The following is a 19708-nucleotide window of genomic DNA, read 5'->3' as shown; positions in this document are numbered from 1 at the left end:
AGCGACGATTATATGTTGAAGAACGCCGCACAATAGGAGGAGAATTACATGGCAATCAACTGATAGCATAGCCCACCCTGCTACCGTTACCTTAAGATTGAAAATTCCACAACAGAGCCAGAGGGTCTTCTCCTCTTGGTAGAGCAGTATCAGTTGGAAAAGAAAAATAACATACAAATACACTGCTGTTTGTGAAAATTGCAACACCAAGAAGAAAACGTATGATTGAAATGAACTTTATACCACAGATTTGGTACATGCCAATACACAAATGATTAGAGTTACAGACCTGTATATGATCTCTGACCTTGAGAATTCAGTATGGTGTGAAGCCCCCATGTGCTGTAAACAGAGCCTCTACACGTCGTGGCATGGAATCAAGGAGGGCCTGGATATGTTCCTGGGGAATCTCCCTCCACGCGGTTTGTATACGAGTAGACAAAGCATCAACAGTGGTTGCTGGAGGACCATGACGAACAAGTTGCCGATCAACCCGACATAATCGATGGGTGACATGTCAGGCGAACGTGCAGGCCAGTGAAGCAGTGGTAACTGTCGTGCTTCGAAGACGGCTTGCACATTCCTCACCACATGTGGCCGGGCATTGAGCTGCTGAAATATGACATGTGGAGTTGCCTGAAGGAGGGCCAGTGCCTCGGGCTCCAAAACCTCCCAAACGTAGCGGTTGCTGTTCAGATTGCCTTCAATGCGTAGGAGGGGAGATGGCATGTTGTGTCCAATGGCACCCAAAATCATCACACTTGGCGTTTGTCCGCTATGCCGCTCAACAATGCAGGTTGCCAGATTGCGTTCACCACGGTAGCGTCTAACACCTATGCGGCCATCACTGTAGGACAAGTTTAAGCGGACTCGTCCGAAAACACTACATTTTGCTACTTAGCATGCCAGCGACGGCATTCACGTGCCCATTGCAGTCTGAGGCGTTTGTGGTTTCTGAACAATGGAAGCCGACGCAATGGCATGCGTGCCACCAGCCCAACCCGCAGCAGACATCGTTGTACCGTCCACGCAGACAGGTCCACAACCGTTGCACTGCTCCAGCGTCGAGCCAATACTGTGGATGAAGCTGTACCGTGAGTTACAGCCATGCGGGCAAGATGGCGGTCATCCCGTGCTGTGGCCACATTGCGTGGTCCAGTACCTGCTTGTCACTGTGTACGACCCTCTTCTATCCACTGGCTCCACACACGCATCACTGTCGTAGCAGCATGCCCTGTACGAGCCGAAATGTCACGGTATGACAAACCCGCTTCCCAGAGACCGCTCATTCTGCCCCATTCGAACACACTCACATGCTGATATTGCACCCTTTGACGTCGACGAGGTATACCAGCAGTTGCTTTCACGTTTCCACTTCGTTTGATGGCTCTTCACTGACTGAGCTTGGCGTAACACTGGCCCTTCCGGTTACACAAGAGAGGGCGCTGCTGGGCCTACATGCACGCCATCTCTCTGCAATCCTAATCACTTATTGCTGGTACACTGTAACCAAAGTCACTCAAAGAATGCAGTGGAATATTCTGAAACTCCGACTGAATTCACTTCGCGAATACAAAACAGGTACAAGGGCAATCTTGGAATAAACTTCAGTCGTATTCTTTACTCCATTTCCTGAATTACCGAAGAACAGAGTGAACCCAAGATGTCTGTTCTCAACGAGCTAGAATTAAATGAGGGAATTGTTAACCAAAGTCACTCAAAGAATGCTGTGGAATATTCTGAAACTCCGACTGAATTCACTTCGCGAATACAAAACAGGTACAAGGCCAATCTTGGAATAAACTTCAGTCGTATTCTTTACTCCATTTCCTGAATTACCGAAGAATACAGTGAACCCAAGATGTCTGTTCTTGGCCGGAACTTAAGCAAACGTTCTGCTGGACTATACCCGTGCACTGGAGTATTCCTTAATCTGCCTAAAAGCTCAAGAACGAACTTGTCCATCTCTCTCAACGTGATGCATGAACGATTTGAAAAGTTCTTTTCTAGTAAGTTCTTCACCACCCCAATATTCCTTTCAGCTAGACCATTTGATTGGGGGGTGTACGGAGCTGAGTGAAGAAGCTTGATATTCCTCTTCGAGCAATAAGAGTTGAACTCTGAAGATGTAAATGGTTGGCTATTGTCTGTAACATAGGTTTTCGGATATCCAAAGCATGAAGAAAATTCATCTAAATAACCAATCATGGTGTCAAATTGCATATTCTTTACTCCATTTCCTGAATTACCGAAGAACAGAGAGAACCCCAAACTCAACAATGGCGACGAAGATCTTGGAAACTTCATTTGATACTTACTTCTCGTAATTTTACATATTTCTTATGATTGTTCTTCAAGCTGTCTGTTGGAGGTAAGAATCTCTGTACACAATGCAAAACTTGTCTCAATTTTCTGAATTCTGCAGGGAGCAGGAAAGTATTAAACAATACTTCGATAGATTCGAGCATTTCTGCAAAGCTTCAGACATTCCCGATGATAAGGCTAAGCATGTTCTATTAGCAGCAATAGGGCACAGAACGTATGCTGATTTATACAATCTCATACAACCTAAATCGATATCAGAGCTCAGTCTTGCTCAAATTCAACAAACATTAATCCGCCATTATGAGCCCAAGAAGAATCTCGTACTTGAAAGGCATAAGTTTTTTCTTATTAAACAGAAAGATAATCAAAGCATTCCTGATTTCATTGTGCAAATTAAAGAGCAGGCCTCAAAATGTAATTTTGGTGATCTCATCGATTCAATGTGTCGCGACGTATTTATTCTTGGTATGAGAAGTGTGCGTGTTAGAAATAGACTGTTATCAGATCCTGATTTGACTTTGAAAAAGGCAATAGATACGGCCATGTATCTGAACGAGCTAGAATTAAATGAGGGAATTGTTAACCAAAGTCACTCAAAGAATGCTGTGGAATATTCTGAAACTCCGACTGAATTCACTTCGCAAATACAAAACAGGTACAAGGGCAATCTTGGAATGAAAATCAGACAAAATAGAACTGACACAAGGAATATTGGTAACAAATCAAACAATGATTCTGGTAAACCGTGTGGTAATTGTAATTCTTTTCATCCTAACGGGAAATGCCCAGCTTTCGGGGCTACTTGCAGATATTGTAAAAAGAAAAATCATTTCATGACAGCCTGCAAGAAGAGAGAATATAACAATTCTAGCAAAAACAAATTGGTTTCTAACACAAACATTGTGCTTAACACACGTATCAATGAAAGATCTATCAATGTTCCAGCTTATTCAAAACCTACGATTGTACCAAACAATCACAGCAATTTCAAGCAATCAAATTTTTCAGATTTTAATGTGCCGTGCATTCTCATAGATTACAAATTTGCAGATGTTCAAGAAGAAAAATCTAAGAACGAGTCTGTTGATTACAGTGCCGCTGGTATCCAATGTTACGCTCAGTGTCCAGAAATTTTCACTACTTTCGTTACTAAAGAAAGTGAATCTGTTTGGCATACACAGGGATCGTTGTTTATCGACTTACAAGTCAACAATTCTAAGATTACATTCCTAGTGGATACAGGTTCTGTCTATACTTTAATTGACAGTAGACAATTTGAGTCTTCATTGCGAGGTTGCACTATACACAATTTTCCTATCATCTTGAAAGCAGCAAATGGTAATAATCTTGGTGTTTTAGGAAAAGTTAACGTTGAAGTTGTATTTCAAGGAATGAAACATAACTTAGATATGATTGTTGTAAAGACAAAATTGAATCGTGCGATTATGGGTTTGTCTTGGATTGACATTTTCATGCCTGAATGGCGAAACATTTTTGTTTCACATGTTCCTCAGATGGTTGCAACTACTGTTGAATCATCAGCAATAAAGGAACTGGTTGCGAATCTAAGGAAAGATTTTCCTATACCTTTTGATGGTGACATGTCCAAGTCGATCAAGCGCTTCGAGATAGACTTGCCATTGAAAGACGATGCTGCACCAGTGTTCAAGAGATATTACGACGTCCCGTACTCGCTTAAGGAACCAGTCAAGGATGAATTACAGAAGTTGGTTAGTGACGGAGTAATTGAACCTATCAAATCATCATCGTGGGCTTCTCCTCTTGTTGCTGTTCCTAAGAAAAACGGTGAATTAAGGCTGTGTGTGTCCTACAAGATCGCTGTAAATCCGCAACTTAGGAAGATGGGACATCCGTTACCTAAAATAGAGGACCTCTTCAACAAGATGGTTGGTTGTAGTTGGTTCGTTTCATTTGACCTTCGAAGGGCTTACCTTCAGTTACGCCTATCTCTGCAGGCTCAGAAGGTCCTCGTCTTCAACACGGAATTCGGGTTATTCAGACAGTTGAAGCTTCCCTTCGGAGTAAACTCTGCCAGTGCCATTTTCCAAGCCACGATGGAGCAGATATTGATGGGTGTAGACAAGGTTTCCATTTTCCAAGACGACATTTTAGTAGGAGGAGTTACTCTTGAGGAGTGCAATGATAACGCACGAAAGGTACTGAATCTTTTCTCCGATTATGGCGTCCGCATAAATGAACAAAAGTCTGTGTTCTTTGTGCAAAATGTGAAGTATCTGGGCCATTCTCTTTCACAGGAGGGAATTCGTCCTCTGAAAGAAAACATTGATAAAATAATTCAGTGTAAGCCACCCACTAATGTTGGCGAATTGAAGTCATTTCTCGGTATGGTCACGTATTACGCTTCGCATCTGCCAAACCTAGCTGACTGTGTTGCCAGTTTATATGATTTGTTGAAGAATGGGGTACGCTGGTCATGGACAGATGTTCATCAGAAGGAAAATCTAAGAACGAATTTGTTGATTACAGCGCCGCTGGTATCCAATGTTACGTTGAGTTTTGGGTTCTCTCTGTTCTTCGGTAATTCAGGAAATGGAGTAAAGAATACGACTGAAGTTTATTCCAAGATTGCCCTTGTACCTGTTTTGTATTCGCGAAGTGAATTCAGTCGGAGTTTCAGAATATTCCACAGCATTCTTTGAGTGACTTTGGTTAACAATTCCCTCATTTAATTCTAGCTCGTTGAGATACATGGCCGTATCTATTGCCTTTTTCAAAATCAAATCAGGATCTGATAACAGTCTATTTCTAACACGCACACTTCTCATACCAAGAATAAATACGTTTGTTTCTGTGCCGTCGACTTTGATTTCGGACAAAGGTGTCTTCTCTAACCTTGTCGGGATACCTCTTAATCTTCGTGAGATGAACAACAATCATGTCATTATCTACAATAACCTTCGCCATCTTCCGGCCCATCAATTTAACAATTTCGCCAATTTTGTACTTCGATCCAAGGCTGAATTGTTTTTTGTGACGTTCCACAAGTACCTTTTCCCCCAGCATAAACGGAACGGGACTAATAGGCTGATTCTTGGAACCATTAGACGTGTCAAAAGCGGAAATGTCTGTTCTTGGCCGGAACTTGAGCAAACGTTCTGCTGGACTATACCCGTGCACTGGAGTATTCCTTAATCTGCCTAAAAGCTCAAGAACGAACTTGTCCATCTCTCTCAACGTGATGCATGAACGATTTGAAAAGTTCTTTTCTAGTAAGTTCTTCACCACCCCAACATTCCTTTCAGCTAGACCATTTGATTGGGGGGTGTACGGAGCTGAGTGAAGAAGCTTGATATTCCTCTTCGAGCAATAAGAGTTGAACTCTGAAGATGCAAATGGTTGGCCATTGTCTGTAACATAGGTTTTCGGATATCCTAAGCATGAAGAAAATTCATCTAAATAACCAATCATGGTATCAAATTGCATATTTTTCACTCTCCATATAGATATCCAATGAGAATATGCGTCAACCAGCAACAGGAAATTCATGTCTGAGAAATGGAAGAAATCAAGATGAACACGCTCAAAAGGCTGCGATGCAATAGGCCACGTTTCGAATGCGGTACCCGGTACGTTGGGCCTGTTATTGTATCGCAAACATGTGTCACACAAAGACGTAACCCTCTCAATATCTTCGTTCATCGTGTTCCAGAAGAACGATGAACGAGCTATTTCCTTCATTTTGCATGTTCCCTGGTGGAATTTGTGCAACAGAGATAGGACACTTTGGATAAAAGATTCAGGTACGACCAGTCTTTCGCCCACGAAAATACACCCCTTCTGTATGTGGACATCATATCGCCTGTCGAATATTTTTCTCAGAGGATGACCTTTTGTTCTCCCGATGAATTGTGGCCATCTCCCTTGAACATATTCGAAGACTTTAGAAAGCTCAGGATCACGTTGTGATTCCAGCGAAATGCGCGTCAACACCGAAGATTCAATAACATTAAGGACAACCGGCTCAGCTGTCAACTGACATGCGAAATCATCATAATAATCACGAACTGGATCATCTGCAACACAAATTCTAGACAATGCATCAGCCAATTCAACATGAGGCGTGTAAACAGTTTTGAAGTCATATTCTTCCAATACTAACTTCCATCTGTTGATTCTGCTGATGGCTAAAGCAGGCAGGTTACTTCTAGGATCCAGCAGGTGAGATAAAGGTTTTCGAGTCGGAGAACGCAACAAAATATCGTCCAATGAGATACTTGTGAAAGTATTTGACTCCACGGACTAATGCAAGTGATTCCCTTTCCAATTGAGTGTAGTTGCTTTCCGCAGCGGATAATGTACCGGCCATACACATGATAGGCTTTAGGACTCCGTTTATTTTGTGCATTATGGCTGCTCCCGTAGCTGTAGGAGATGCATCCGACATCAGGTATAAGTCCTTACAAGGATCATTTACTGTGCGTACTAAGTCCTTAGATAGCAGATCCTTAACATCCTGGAATTCCTTCTGATGAACATCTGTCCATGACCAGCGTACCCCATTCTTCAACAAATCATATAAACTGGCAACACAGTCAGCTAGGTTTGGCAGATGCGAAGCGTAATACGTGACCATACCGAGAAATGACTTCAATTCGCCAACATTAGTGGGTGGCTTACACTGAATTATTTTATCAATGTTTTCTTTCAGAGGACGAATTCCCTCCTGTGAAAGAGAATGGCCCAGATACTTCACATTTTGCACAAAGAACACAGACTTTTGTTCATTTATGCGGACGCCATAATCGGAGAAAAGATTCAGTACCTTTCGTGCGTTATCATTGCACTCCTCAAGAGTAACTCCTCCTACTAAAATGTCGTCTTGGAAAATGGAAACCTTGTCTACACCCATCAATATCTGCTCCATCGTGGCTTGGAAAATGGCACTGGCAGAGTTTACTCCGAAGGGAAGCTTCAACTGTCTGAATAACCCGAATTCCGTGTTGAAGACGAGGACCTTCTGAGCCTGCAGAGATAGGCGTAACTGAAGGTAAGCCCTTCGAAGGTCAAATGAAACGAACCAACTACAACCAACCATCTTGTTGAAGAGGTCCTCTATTTTAGGTAACGGATGTCCCATCTTCCTAAGTTGCGGATTTACAGCGATCTTGTAGGACACACACAGCCTTAATTCACCGTTTTTCTTAGGAACAGCAACAAGAGGAGAAGCCCACGATGATGATTTGATAGGTTCAATTACTCCGTCACTAACCAACTTCTGTAATTCATCCTTGACTGGTTCCTTAAGCGAGTACGGGACGTCGTAATATCTCTTGAACACTGGTGCAGCATCGTCTTTCAATGGCAAGTCTATCTCGAAGCGCTTGATCGACTTGGACATGTCACCATCAAAAGGTATAGGAAAATCTTTCCTTAGATTCGCAACCAGTTCCTTTATTGCTGATGATTCAACAGTAGTTGCAACCATCTGAGGAACATGTGAAACAAAAATGTTTTGCCATTCAGGCATGAAAATGTCAATCCAAGACAAACCCATAATCGCACGATTCAATTTTGTCTTTACAACAATCATATCTAAGTTATGTTTCATTCCTTGAAATACAACTTCAACGTTAACTTTTCCTAAAACACCAAGATTATTACCATTTGCTGCTTTCAAGATGATAGGAAAATTGTGTATAGTGCAACCTCGCAATGAAGACTCAAATTGTCTACTGTCAATTAAAGTATAGACAGAACCTGTATCCACTAGGAATGTAATCTTAGAATTGTTGACTTGTAAGTCGATAAACAACGATCCCTGTGTATGCCAAACAGATTCACTTTCTTTAGTAACGAAAGTAGTGAAAATTTCTGGACACTGAGCGTAACATTGGATACCAGCGGCGCAGTAATCAACAAATTCGCTCTTAGATTTTTCTTCTTGAATATCTGCAAATTTGTAATCTATGGGAATGCACGGCACATTAAAATCTGAATAATCAATGGATGATTCTCGGATAATATGTTTGAAATTGCTGTGATTGTTAGGTACAATCGTAGGTTTTGAATTAGCTGGAACATTGATAGATCTTTCATTGATACGTGTGTTAAGCACAATGTTTGTGCTAGAAACCAATTTGTTTTTGCTGGAATTGTTATATTCTCTCTTCTTGCAGGCTGTTAAGAAATGATTTTTCTTTTTACAATATCTGCAAGTAGCCCCGAAAGCTGGACATTTTCCATTAGGATGAAAAGAATTACAATTACCACACGGTTTACCAGAATCATTGTTTGATTTGTTACCAATATTCCTTGTATCAGTTCTATTTTGTCTGATGTTCATTCGAAGATTGCCCTTGTACCTGTTTTGAATTTGCGAAGTGAATTCAGTCGGAGTTTCAGAATATTCCACAGCATTCTTTGAGTGACTTTGGTTAACAATTCCCTCATTTAATTCTAGCTCGTTCAGATACATGGCCGTATCTATTGCCTTTTTCAAAGTCAAATCAGGATCTGATAACAGTCTATTTCTAACACGCACAATTCTCATACCAAGAATAAATACGTCGCGACACATTGAATCGATGAGATCACCAAAATCACATTTTGAGGCCTGCACTTTAATTTGCACAAGGAAATCAGGAATGCTTTGATTATCTTTCTGTTTAATAAGAAAAAACTTATGCCTTTCAAGTACGAGATTCTTCTTGGGCTCATAATGGCGGACTAATGTTTGTTGAATTTGAGCAAGACTGAGCTCTGATATCGATTTAGGTTGTATGAGATTGTATAAATCAGCATACGTTCTGTGCCCTATTGCTGCTAATAGAACATGCTTAGCCTTATCATCGGGAATGTCTGAAGCTTTGCAGAAATGCTCGAATCTATCGAAGTATTGTTTAATACTTTCCTGCTCCCTGCAGAATTCAGAAAATTGAGACAAGTTTTGCATTGTGTACAGAGATTCTTACCTCCAACAGACAGCTTGAAGAACAATCATAAGAAATATGTAAAATTACGAGAAGTAAGTATCAAATGAAGTTTCCAAGATCTTCGTCGCCATTGTTGAGTTTGGGGTTCTCTCTGTTCTTCGGTAATTCAGGAAATGGAGTAAAGAATACGACTGAAGTTTCAACGCAAACAAAAGTGTATAATTCACAAACACAATAACAGAATTATTACAATAACTTACATAATGGTATAAATGCGAGAAGCCTCGTCATGAACGACGGCTATGACTTTTCATACATACTCGACAGGGACAATGCACAGACTGATGACGAACAACATTTAATAATCAGGTCTGGCGTTCAAGTTCAATTGGTATACGACAGTCCACAACCGTTGCACTGCTCCAGCGTCGAGCCAATACTGTGGATGAAGCTGTACCGTGAGTTACAGCCATGCGGGCAAGATGGCGGTCATCCCGTGCTGTGACCACATTGCGTGGTCCAGTACCTGCTTGTCGCTGTGTACGACCCTCTTCTATCCACTGGCTCCACACACGCATCACTGTCGTAGCAGCATGCCCTGTACGAGCCGAAATGTCACGGTATGACAAACCCGCTTCCCAGAGACCGCTCATTCTGCCCCATTCGAACACACTCACATGCTGATATTGCACCCTTTGACGTCGACGAGGTATACCAGCAGTTGCTTTCACGTTTCCACTTCGTTTGATGGCTCTTCACTGACTGAGCTTGGCGTAACACTGGCCCTTCCGGTTACACAAGAGAGGGCGCTGCTGGGCCTACATGCACGCCATCTCTCTGCAATCCTAATCACTTATTGCTGGTACACTGTTCTACACATCCTCCGAGTTTGGATTAATTTGGGCCATTTTTTCTGGGTGTTGCAATTTTCACAAACAGCAGTGTATAATATTGGTTAAATCGAAAGAAGTGTTACTTCAACAGCATGAGATCTGAGTCACTCAGTCTTGTCACAGGATAACGTTTAGAAAATAATACACGTTTGATTTCTGCCAATATCGTCTGAATTAGATCTTAAGTTTCAATTCGTGTTAGCTTTAAAACAATATACAGGGTGTTCCAAAATGAATATCGGGGTTTCAATGAAGTGTATCTTCTATTACATATACATTACAGAAATGAAACATACCTCAAAAGGAAAGGTAACTCAAACAGTTTTTGTTTCTACTTCGCAGGTGATGTTTCGTAACTCCGCCGCAGCACGGCGCTAGTAGTAAAGATGGAGATGACTCCTGAGCGTAAAGCCTTTGTATCTTGGAATTCGCAAGGTGTAACTCAGCAATTGGAGCGCAACGTACTTTTCGGCGGGAATATGGATGTGATCCCCGATCGGATAACAACATCCGAAGATGGTACAACCAATTTAAGAATACGGGATGCCTGTGCAAAGGGAAGAGCTCCGGAAGACCACGTCTACCAGATGAACAAGTGAAACAGGTCAGAGCAAGTTTCGGTCGGAGTCCCAGGAAATCTGTAAAGCGGGCGAGTCGAGAACTGTCAATGCCGTCCACCACTGTTTGGAGGGTGTTACGAAAGAGATTGCACATGAGGCCGTACCGTCTACATCTGTTACAGGCCCTAAAGCCTGAAGATAATGTTACCCGTGCCAACTTCTGCGAAAATGTACTGGACATGGATGATGATTTTCTTACAAGTGTGATCTTTAGTGATGAAGCCTCATTTCATCTTAGTGGACGAGTGAATACGAAAATCCACACCAAACAGTGCAGCACATGAGGGATTCGCCAAAAGTGAACGTCTTTTGTGTTCTATCCAAAGAACAAGTGTATTTGGACCTTTCTTCTTTGTGGAAAACAATATCACTGGTACTGCGTATTTGGACATGCTCCAGCAATGGTTCTACCCTCAACTGGATCGTTAGCAAAAAAGAAACATCATCTGGCATCTGCCCCCACACTTTCATCGTGAAGTACGGAATTGGTTGAATGCTGTTTTTCCCCAACGATGGATCTGTCGTCATTGTGAGGATGCCGTGGCTCTTCTGCAATGGCCCCCAAGATCTCCCGACCTCACCCCCTGCGATTTCTTTTTGTGGGGGTATGTAAAGGGTGCCACCGCTACCTGCCGACCTCCCTGAATTGCAACGCGGGATTGATGCAGCTGTGGAGTCTGTTACAACAGACATGCTAGCTTCAGTGTGGGAAGAAATTGCCTACAGACTAGATGTGCGCCGTGTCACAAGGGGATCGCACATTGAACACTTGTAACTTGTGACAAAAAAACTGTTTGAGTTACCCTTCCTTTTAAGGTATGTTTCATTTCTGTAATGTATATGTAATAGAATATACACTTAATTAAAACCCCGATATTCATTTTGGAACACGGTATATTTATAGGCAGATATTTAAGGGTTAAGGACTACCCGCAGCCAGGTATCGCAATGTACAAGGAATAGTAACCCACTCAGCCTAACAAACAGATTAAAATGTGACTTCTACACGTTAAACACATTAAAACGTGCACTTGCACTTGTCGCACGTCCAACTTCACCTACGTCCCGGATTCGGACCATGATGGTGCTTAAGCTTGATGCCCATTGAGACGCCGGAACCGCGGCAACAGAACGGAACAGGTTTCGCTTCCGGCGTTTCAGTGGCCCATAAGCCTCAAGATAACCTGCAGCGTTCTAGCCGTAAATCCCGTGCTTCGGTTCCCCTGTAGTAAGCGTTACACCATTTGATTTCAATAGAAGCAGACGACAGAAGTTCTGTTGCCGGAAATCTCCGTGCTACCCCGCGTCTCAGTGTGCAGGATCCTTTAGAAGTTACAGGTTTGGAAGGACTCACCTTGAGTTAGAGTGGAACTCCTCCTTGGAGCAGGACGACCAGTGGAAGCTGTTGAAGGTGGCGGCCACCATTGGAGCCATCACGCTGCCCTGCTTCGCTTCTTCGGCGCAGGTGTTGCCCGCCTTTTCGTCACCATCGTGGCTCATACCTAGGCTGAAAAATCACAGAGCGAAGAATCAAGGTTCTGCACTTACCAAGCCACGTATAATTCTACTATGATTGTAAATATATACACCAGCAAATACCTGATATTTGACGAGCAGGTTAATGACTTGAGTCTCCTAGTTATTAAGAGAGAGAGTCGCCAAAAATGGGGACACTAACATATTTTGGCCTATCAAAAGCAAATTTATCAATGAAGAATATTTCAAACCTTTTCTTTGCTGAGTAGGTTTTTGACTATCAGAGAAAAAGGTTGTTTGTGTAAAAAAAAAGGCATTAGGGAAGGCAGGAAAAACACTTTTCTGGAAAATATGCAACGTCCCCGTTTTGGATAACCGGTTGGTTAAAATGGGGCACTCATATAAAACAATGTAAATTCGAGGTCTAATGCAAAATTTTGTTACAAAAACTTTCTTGAAAGAATAAATGTCTAGTTAATCATGAAAAATACTATAAAATTACAACACAGGAAGAATTTTTGTCATTTTTTTTAACATCTACACTAACAAATAATAAATTATGCTCAATTTAAACACTAAATAAACAACATAACATCACAGGTTTGTCTATGAATTAAAGCATAGGTCTATAATGTAAAACATATTTCAATATTGGTCGGTGGCGTTCAAAACGGGGCTACAAGTAGCAATATATCCGCGATAAATATACTGGTGAGCGTATCCTATTTCTCAATTCGACACTCAACGATTCCAGATTGAGCTGAAACACCAAACAACCTTCTTTGTGGATAAACGTGTTATCTCATCAAACGGCAATAGCTTTCAGAGCAGACATCATTGAAGGCGTAGGAGGAAGCAATTAAGCCTGGATAGGAGAGTTTCTGTAGCGTTCGGCGATCCAAGAGAAGAAAAAACTGAGAACACAGCTTACTTCTGTCTTTCTGGGAGGAAGACCGAAGAGATCTGCTGTCATCAAAGTAAGATGGATGGGAAGTTAGCTGCTCGGGGGCCTCGAACTAAGCGGTGAAGGAAGAAAGGAACTTCATCGTTTCGTATTTGAAACTGGGATCTAGAGGACGCTGTAAAACTCATCACGCCCATTTTTGTAATTTCTTCACCCATGTGCCATTTTTTATTTGTGAGGGCAAGAACAGCTTACATCACGAGGCCATAGTGCGGAGGCAAAAAGTGTGCGTGTGTGTGGGGAGGGGGGGGATCGACCCTCTCTAATCGCCGCCACTGGTTGCCAGAACCATATAAGTTATCTGTATGCACTGATTTTTAGGACAAGTAGGCGAATGATTTGGGCTCTCGTTTTTATTTGTCTTTGTTTTTAAGCCCAGAAATGGGACCGACAGGCTAAGTGGGATCCGAACCATTACGTGTGTGCCTCCACCGGATATCCAACCCCGAACCCCTTTATTACAAGGCCATGGCGTTACCATTACGCTATCAGCGAGGCCCTACTGTGATGAGAAGAAAAACAGAATCGTATTTATTTGCGAGTGACTGTACATTTCGGCAGTTTGTCCAACTCTTTTCTAAGCCCCCAAATTCCAGAGAACTCAATATTTTCATGTCCGCTCTGCATAATAAGATCAACTTGGGTATCTACTTGAAAGGAAGCATCAGTATAACGTGCTATGATGCCAATGATCAAGGTTCGAAACCTGTTCACTGTGCTTTTCCCATTATGCACTTCACGAGTTCATACTCATCGTCGCGGTTAACTTAATAGGTAGAAAAGCGATGTAGATTCATATAGAGAGAAGAAAGCAAGAAATATCGGTTGCCCACGCTCCACTCACATTATTTACGTTATATTAATGCCTCTGTAATTGGAGATATCCTTTCTCTGTAGAAGGCAAATCAATAATCTTCCACATGACATTTCAAAGTTTTATCTGAACATCTGTCAGTGTTTACAACTTCACATACAAGTATGAAGGTTCTAAAAGCACGTGAATGTTGTAATCGGCACCATGGGTCTTATATGACCCATTGGCTGTTTTTGCCTATACTTTCTATGGGTCATATATGACCCATTGGCTGTTTTCGCCTATACTTTCTATGGGTCATATATGACCCATTGGCTGGTTAAAGGTTAAGTGCGTTGCTCTCTTGGCTTGTGACATTACCAAGAACAGCCCCCTCCCATGTGGAGCGCAATTGAAGGAAAAAAGTTGAAACGTTTGAGAAAGTGTGTTGAGACTGGTTGCTCACCAGTGGAGAGTCTTCAACTTAGGAGCCGTGCATTCTAACTTCAGCATGAGAAAGTTTACGCAACCCAAGTTGCTTCCTGCATTCCGGTCGAACCGAAAATGAAACAGAGAGAAGGGGTAAGAAAGGGAAGAGGGTGGCGTGGAGGGTTAAACGAAGTTGTTGCTCAAGGACGTGCACCAAGTAGGATCTCGTCCTTCATTAAATGTCCGAAAGTGAACGTGCGTGGAATCAAATTTCCAAAGTCTTCACAGAGTAGCGCCTTCCCTGCCCTCCTTCAATGTAAGAAAAAGGAGGAAAATGAAATTTGCACCCACTTTCCTTAAGTGATACATCGCAGAGGACTTCTCTCTCCTTTTTAAATGAAGATTTTATTTTTACTCGGGGAAAGAGCTACAACTTGATCATGGCCTAAATCACTTCTTTCGGGCTGCAGTTTCAATCAAAACTAAGGAAAGGATTTAGTGTTAATGGGGAAAAAATTGAAATGCCTCCTGCAACCAAAATGATCACAGGGAACCATGAGTTACACAACGCTGTATGAAAGAGCGTTAAAAACGAACTAAAAAGAAGAAGAAGAGAGAGCGTCATAGTGGAGAAAAATGAACATGTACGGATGGATTTCTCGCGGTGCAGCTTTACACTCTGTCCAACCTATCTCTGGAGCAGGCGAACGAAAACAAATCTCTGCGCAAGTAGTGACGAGAGACAGCTCCACCAGTGAATACGTGAGAGGGAATGGGATTGCGTGGAGGAGGGGAAAGCGACTGCAGTTACCAGCCTTCCCAGCACCGTGTACTGCTTCGCTCTACTCGATTTCTCCCCCTTCTCTGCCGATGTGTACGGCCTTGCTCCAGATATACCTAAGACAGGGTATAGTAACTTTTTTAATTGTAGTGCTCAAGTCTGTTACAAATTAGTACACTAGAACAAAGATTATTGATTTCATTTGTTTTCTAGCGTTGCTTTTCTGCTACTTTTGGCTAATAGCGACGATGAGGATGATTTGGATTGGAGTGAGTTGGTGTTTTAAGTCCGCTTTATGCACAGAAAGGCTAATCGGGACTGGACCTACAGTTTAAAGTGGGATCCGAACCACCGGGTATCGAACCCGGGGGCTCTTGATTACAAGGAGAGGACGCTACCACTGCGCCATCGAGGAGGCCCCGATGAGGATGAGTGATGATATGATGAAATTTATGAAGGGAAACTTACACATACCACCCATGCCCAAGCTATGGTTCGAACCCTGTATCCCTGGCGTCGTAGCGTGCTGTCCTAACCAAACAAATATTATTATTTTGTTCTGTACGAATGCAGTGAATGTAGTCAGGGGCGCCAGCTTCTGAATAACATTGGGTGGACTCAAACACTTGAGTTATAAGTTCACAAAAAATTCATAAATCCTCCCTTCCATGTATCACGAAATTGAATTGAATTGAATTGACTTTTTTCTGGGCAAGGTTCAACTGTTGCTGGTCTACCACCTAACCCCAAAAAGTACAGATTAAAATAAAAATAAAATAAAATTCAAGATGACAAAGAAATTGAACAAGAAAGTACAATAAAATACACACCAACAATGCATCTGTACTTATTTTTTCTAAATCCCCGATGGCGCACTGGTAGCGTCGTTGCCTTGTAATCAAGGGGTCCTGGGTTCGATACCCGGTGGAGGCACATACTGGTTCGGATCCCACTTTAAACTGTAGGTCCAGTCTCGATTAGCCTTACTGTGCATAAAAGTGGACTTAAAACACCAAATCAATCCAATTTATTGATTTCAATAAGCGATCCAGCACGAACCGCGATAAGCAATATAATAATAATAATACTTAGTATTATTATCATTATAACAATAAATTTCTGGGCGTGCTCCAGTACCACGGGCCCATATGCATTATGTTTCATCCTCATCGTCGCGATTGATTTCCAGAGAAAGAAGAACAACTTAAAATATTGGAAATATTGACAGGGAAAAACAAGATAGCTTTTCAAAGCCCAAAACTGCATCTACTGTTTTACAAGAATACTTAAAGGATTGTAAGGGGTCACCTTTCCAGAAGACACAAATATGAACCTCACATCCACTTACTACACCCACCTTCTCCATTTCGCAGACTAACGAGGCTTTGGCGCCTGGACTTACAGCCAGGATAATCCTCTGAGGGGTAGAAGAGTGGCAGAAAAGGGACGTAAAATAAATTAAAACAAATGAAAATCAGAAGGGGGCGAAAATATAACACGTGACTTTTATCCATCCGTAGATTCATTTCAGCGACGATATTTAATTTTTACGATGCCCAAAACTCTTCTCTTAATTGAGTTCGGAGTCAGAGGAAAAAAGATATCATCAAAGCAGAAGGTGATTCTGGAGACGGGTCATTTCAATAGTAATAGAACAGAATCCATTATTCTTGCCAGGTCTTGGGATGGAGAACGTAAAGTAGGAAAGTTAGATTAGAAAGAGCTTCTGGGAAACCGAATTCCTGCTTGCAACAGCTTCCCCCAGAGGGAATGTCGGAGGAAATGCAATTATGAAATCAACTTATTCGATTCGGGGAACGACATTCCATAAAAGCCTCTTCCGAACAATTCCAGATGGTCCTGCACATATAAATTTGCGAGCAATTTTTTAGAATCTTATAAGCGACATGAGGACACCAGGTTTTAGAATCTGGAAGTGCGGAACTCACTGTAAGAGGTGCGATGTATTGTTCACCGAAAAAAGATGTAATTTATATTTATTTAGATTCATAGGTAATGTCGGTTCTTGGTCTTGTTCTATGCTTGTGGTCTTGTCGATATGGCGTCTGAATGTTACGCGAGCATGTTACATTGGGGGGAGGGGGGTAAGGTTGGCATAAACAATATTTTATATATGTAAATATGTATATCGTATCTGTCCATCTATGTGAATTTTGGTGGGAAGGCAGAATGTGCCTTGTACTCCCGAAGTCGGCGCCTCACTACGCGAGAGATCTTTCCCTGCAGGCCACGCCCAGTCTTCATTCATTGGTTCACTGGGAGGATAACGCAGTGCGTTCTCGTTCAATGAAATGAAGGTGATCATAGGACCTAGAAGCAGTAGCATATCCTGAAAATTCGACCTGGTTTACAGTATCAATTCTTATTTATTCTACTCTGTGTTTTTTCCGTCTCTTGTGCCACCTATCGGCAGTCCGCTTGGCGGCCGCCCAGTCGGCAACTCCCGCCAAATCACGTGTGATATCTCTGCTATGGAAACCGCTAGGTTCCAAATGTCAGAATTACAGTTACATTCAAAATGAGCATATTCACTGTCACCGGGGTTGTTGGAAATGTTGTCCTCGTGCATCCACACATTTCTGGCATGGTTTTTGGAACTTACTATAAAAGGTGGGATGTCAAGAGCCCGCAGAGGGACCCCGGGGGCAGGCACTTGGCCCCTAGATATCTAAAAAGAGAAACATATGGTGAAAGCGGGGGAATGGTTGCATGGATGAATATGGAGAAAATGCAATTATCCTGCGGGGGCTGTTTTACGTGAAGTTTCTTAACGGGGGGATAGCATCAGCCACGTTACCCCCACATTGACCACCACTGTCCCCTGAGAAAAATCCTGGGGGCGGCTTTGCTATGTGTTGGAAACAGTTCTTGTTCATATTATGCAACTCCCATCACCTGGAAATGGAAAGACATGTCGAAAATATTCTTCGAGTTGATGCATAACCTGAACTAAAGTATATATCAAGCAATAGTCAGGAAGTTTTAAACTACCTTTATGGACACACTATATTTGCCTCCCCTATAATTACTGTCAAAGTGAGCTTAGAAGACCGGCACTTACAGTGTACGTTCTCATACTCACACGTGTCCAACCTCATGGGCGATGATGAAGGCGCTGGTTAGACCCTCGTCTCTGTTCAAGGCGCAGCTGCGGGCCTCATCGCAGGTCCCTGAGACCGGGGCGTATCCTGAGGGTCCACCGAGGTCCAGACGGGTCAGCCACACGGCGAGGTCGTGCCTCTGGCTGGGCGGAAGAGAGGTGAGGAGTTCTTCGTTCCAGCGGTTCACATTCTCCAGTGAACGCTTCGAGTTGCCCACTCGGATCTGTCGCAGGAAAACCAAACAGAAAGAGAATTCTTAAAGCTACTAAAGAACAATATATAAAATATTTCACTGTCTGATCCATCGTACTAGGTGGATTTGGAAACTTTAAAAAATGAGAATATTGCAGTTAAGAGGGATCAGATATGACAACACTGCTTCTATTGGTAACCTTGTTATCCATTTGGGATAGAATGTCACTTTGAGGGTAGAGTGTGCTCCATAAGTATTACCAGACAAATGTCCATCACCGTGTTTATTCTCTTGGGTTTATGAAATGAGATCTTCAAAAATGGAATAAAACGCCAAACAAGATGTTGATAACTTATGCACCAGCATATGTAAAAATTCAATCCTTAAAAGCGTGCATAATGAAGAACAATCATGGACAATTTGCCGAGCACTACTTGTGCATCCTGCTGTATATGTGCACAAGACAACGTAATACTTCGCTAAACTCGACATATGCAATGTGATGTAAGCCAAATAGTATTAAAATATATACAGGGTGATTATAACATCTCGATCCATTTTTGTCAGAAAGGTTGATTTTGTGTTTCTTTTCTAGGTGATATGAAAGCTGCTCACCATGGAAGAAGAAATTGCCGAGATGTGAGCACATTTGCGGGTATTTTCGTACCAAGAGGTGCAGTCAGATTTCACAAAGAAATTCCATAAACTTGCTTCCATCAGGGCAAACACCAAGCTGTTGGTCCAGATATTTAAGTTACATGTTTCGGGAGATTTAGCTTTTCGGTCGCGACGGTGCAACAGCCACATGTTGAAAAACCGGGCATGCCACATCCAAATCTTGCATAAGCTGGAAAACAAGGACTTTGCTGGTCTCCTAGCAACTCGTGCCGTTTAGTTCCACATCTATGGATCGGCCAGCCGACACGTATGCAGTCTGGATGGACGAAGAGCCACATGCGATCTTCCAGTGGGGACAGGACACTCCAATAGTCAATGTGTGGCTGGAGATCACAAAGTTCAAGGTGTACGGACCATCTCCTCCTTTGCGGACCCACAGTGAGAGGCACACTGTATCTCGATATGCTTTTGTTGTTGCTTCAACTACAATTGGGGTAGGATTGATCTTTGGAATTAGTGGTTTCCTGCAAGATGGTTTTATGCCTTGCCTATGGCTTTATTCTTGTCTAACTTATCCATG

General features: G+C 42.4%; 1 protein-coding gene across 1 annotated transcript in view; it reads right to left on the bottom strand.

Moving 5' to 3' along the window:
* Positions 1–19708, bottom strand: part of LOC145995052 (A disintegrin and metalloproteinase with thrombospondin motifs 3-like) — a 101169-nt gene that overhangs the window by 64338 nt on the left and 17123 nt on the right. Inside the window, exons 4-5 of the mRNA XM_083131583.1 lie at positions 18299–18540; positions 12107–12259 (exon numbers count right to left, since the gene is read on the bottom strand). Of these exons, the coding sequence (XP_082987709.1) occupies positions 12107–12259; positions 18299–18540 (395 nt within the window). The remainder of the gene's footprint in view (positions 1–12106; positions 12260–18298; positions 18541–19708) is intronic.

Source organism: Lepisma saccharinum, chromosome 11 (assembly GCF_977018435.1).
Source record: "Lepisma saccharinum chromosome 11, izLepSacc3.1, whole genome shotgun sequence".
In the NCBI taxonomy this organism is placed as follows: domain Eukaryota; kingdom Metazoa; phylum Arthropoda; class Insecta; order Zygentoma; family Lepismatidae; genus Lepisma; species Lepisma saccharinum.
Note: the sequence above shows the minus strand (reverse complement) of the source record. Positions and strands in the feature narration are given on the sequence as shown.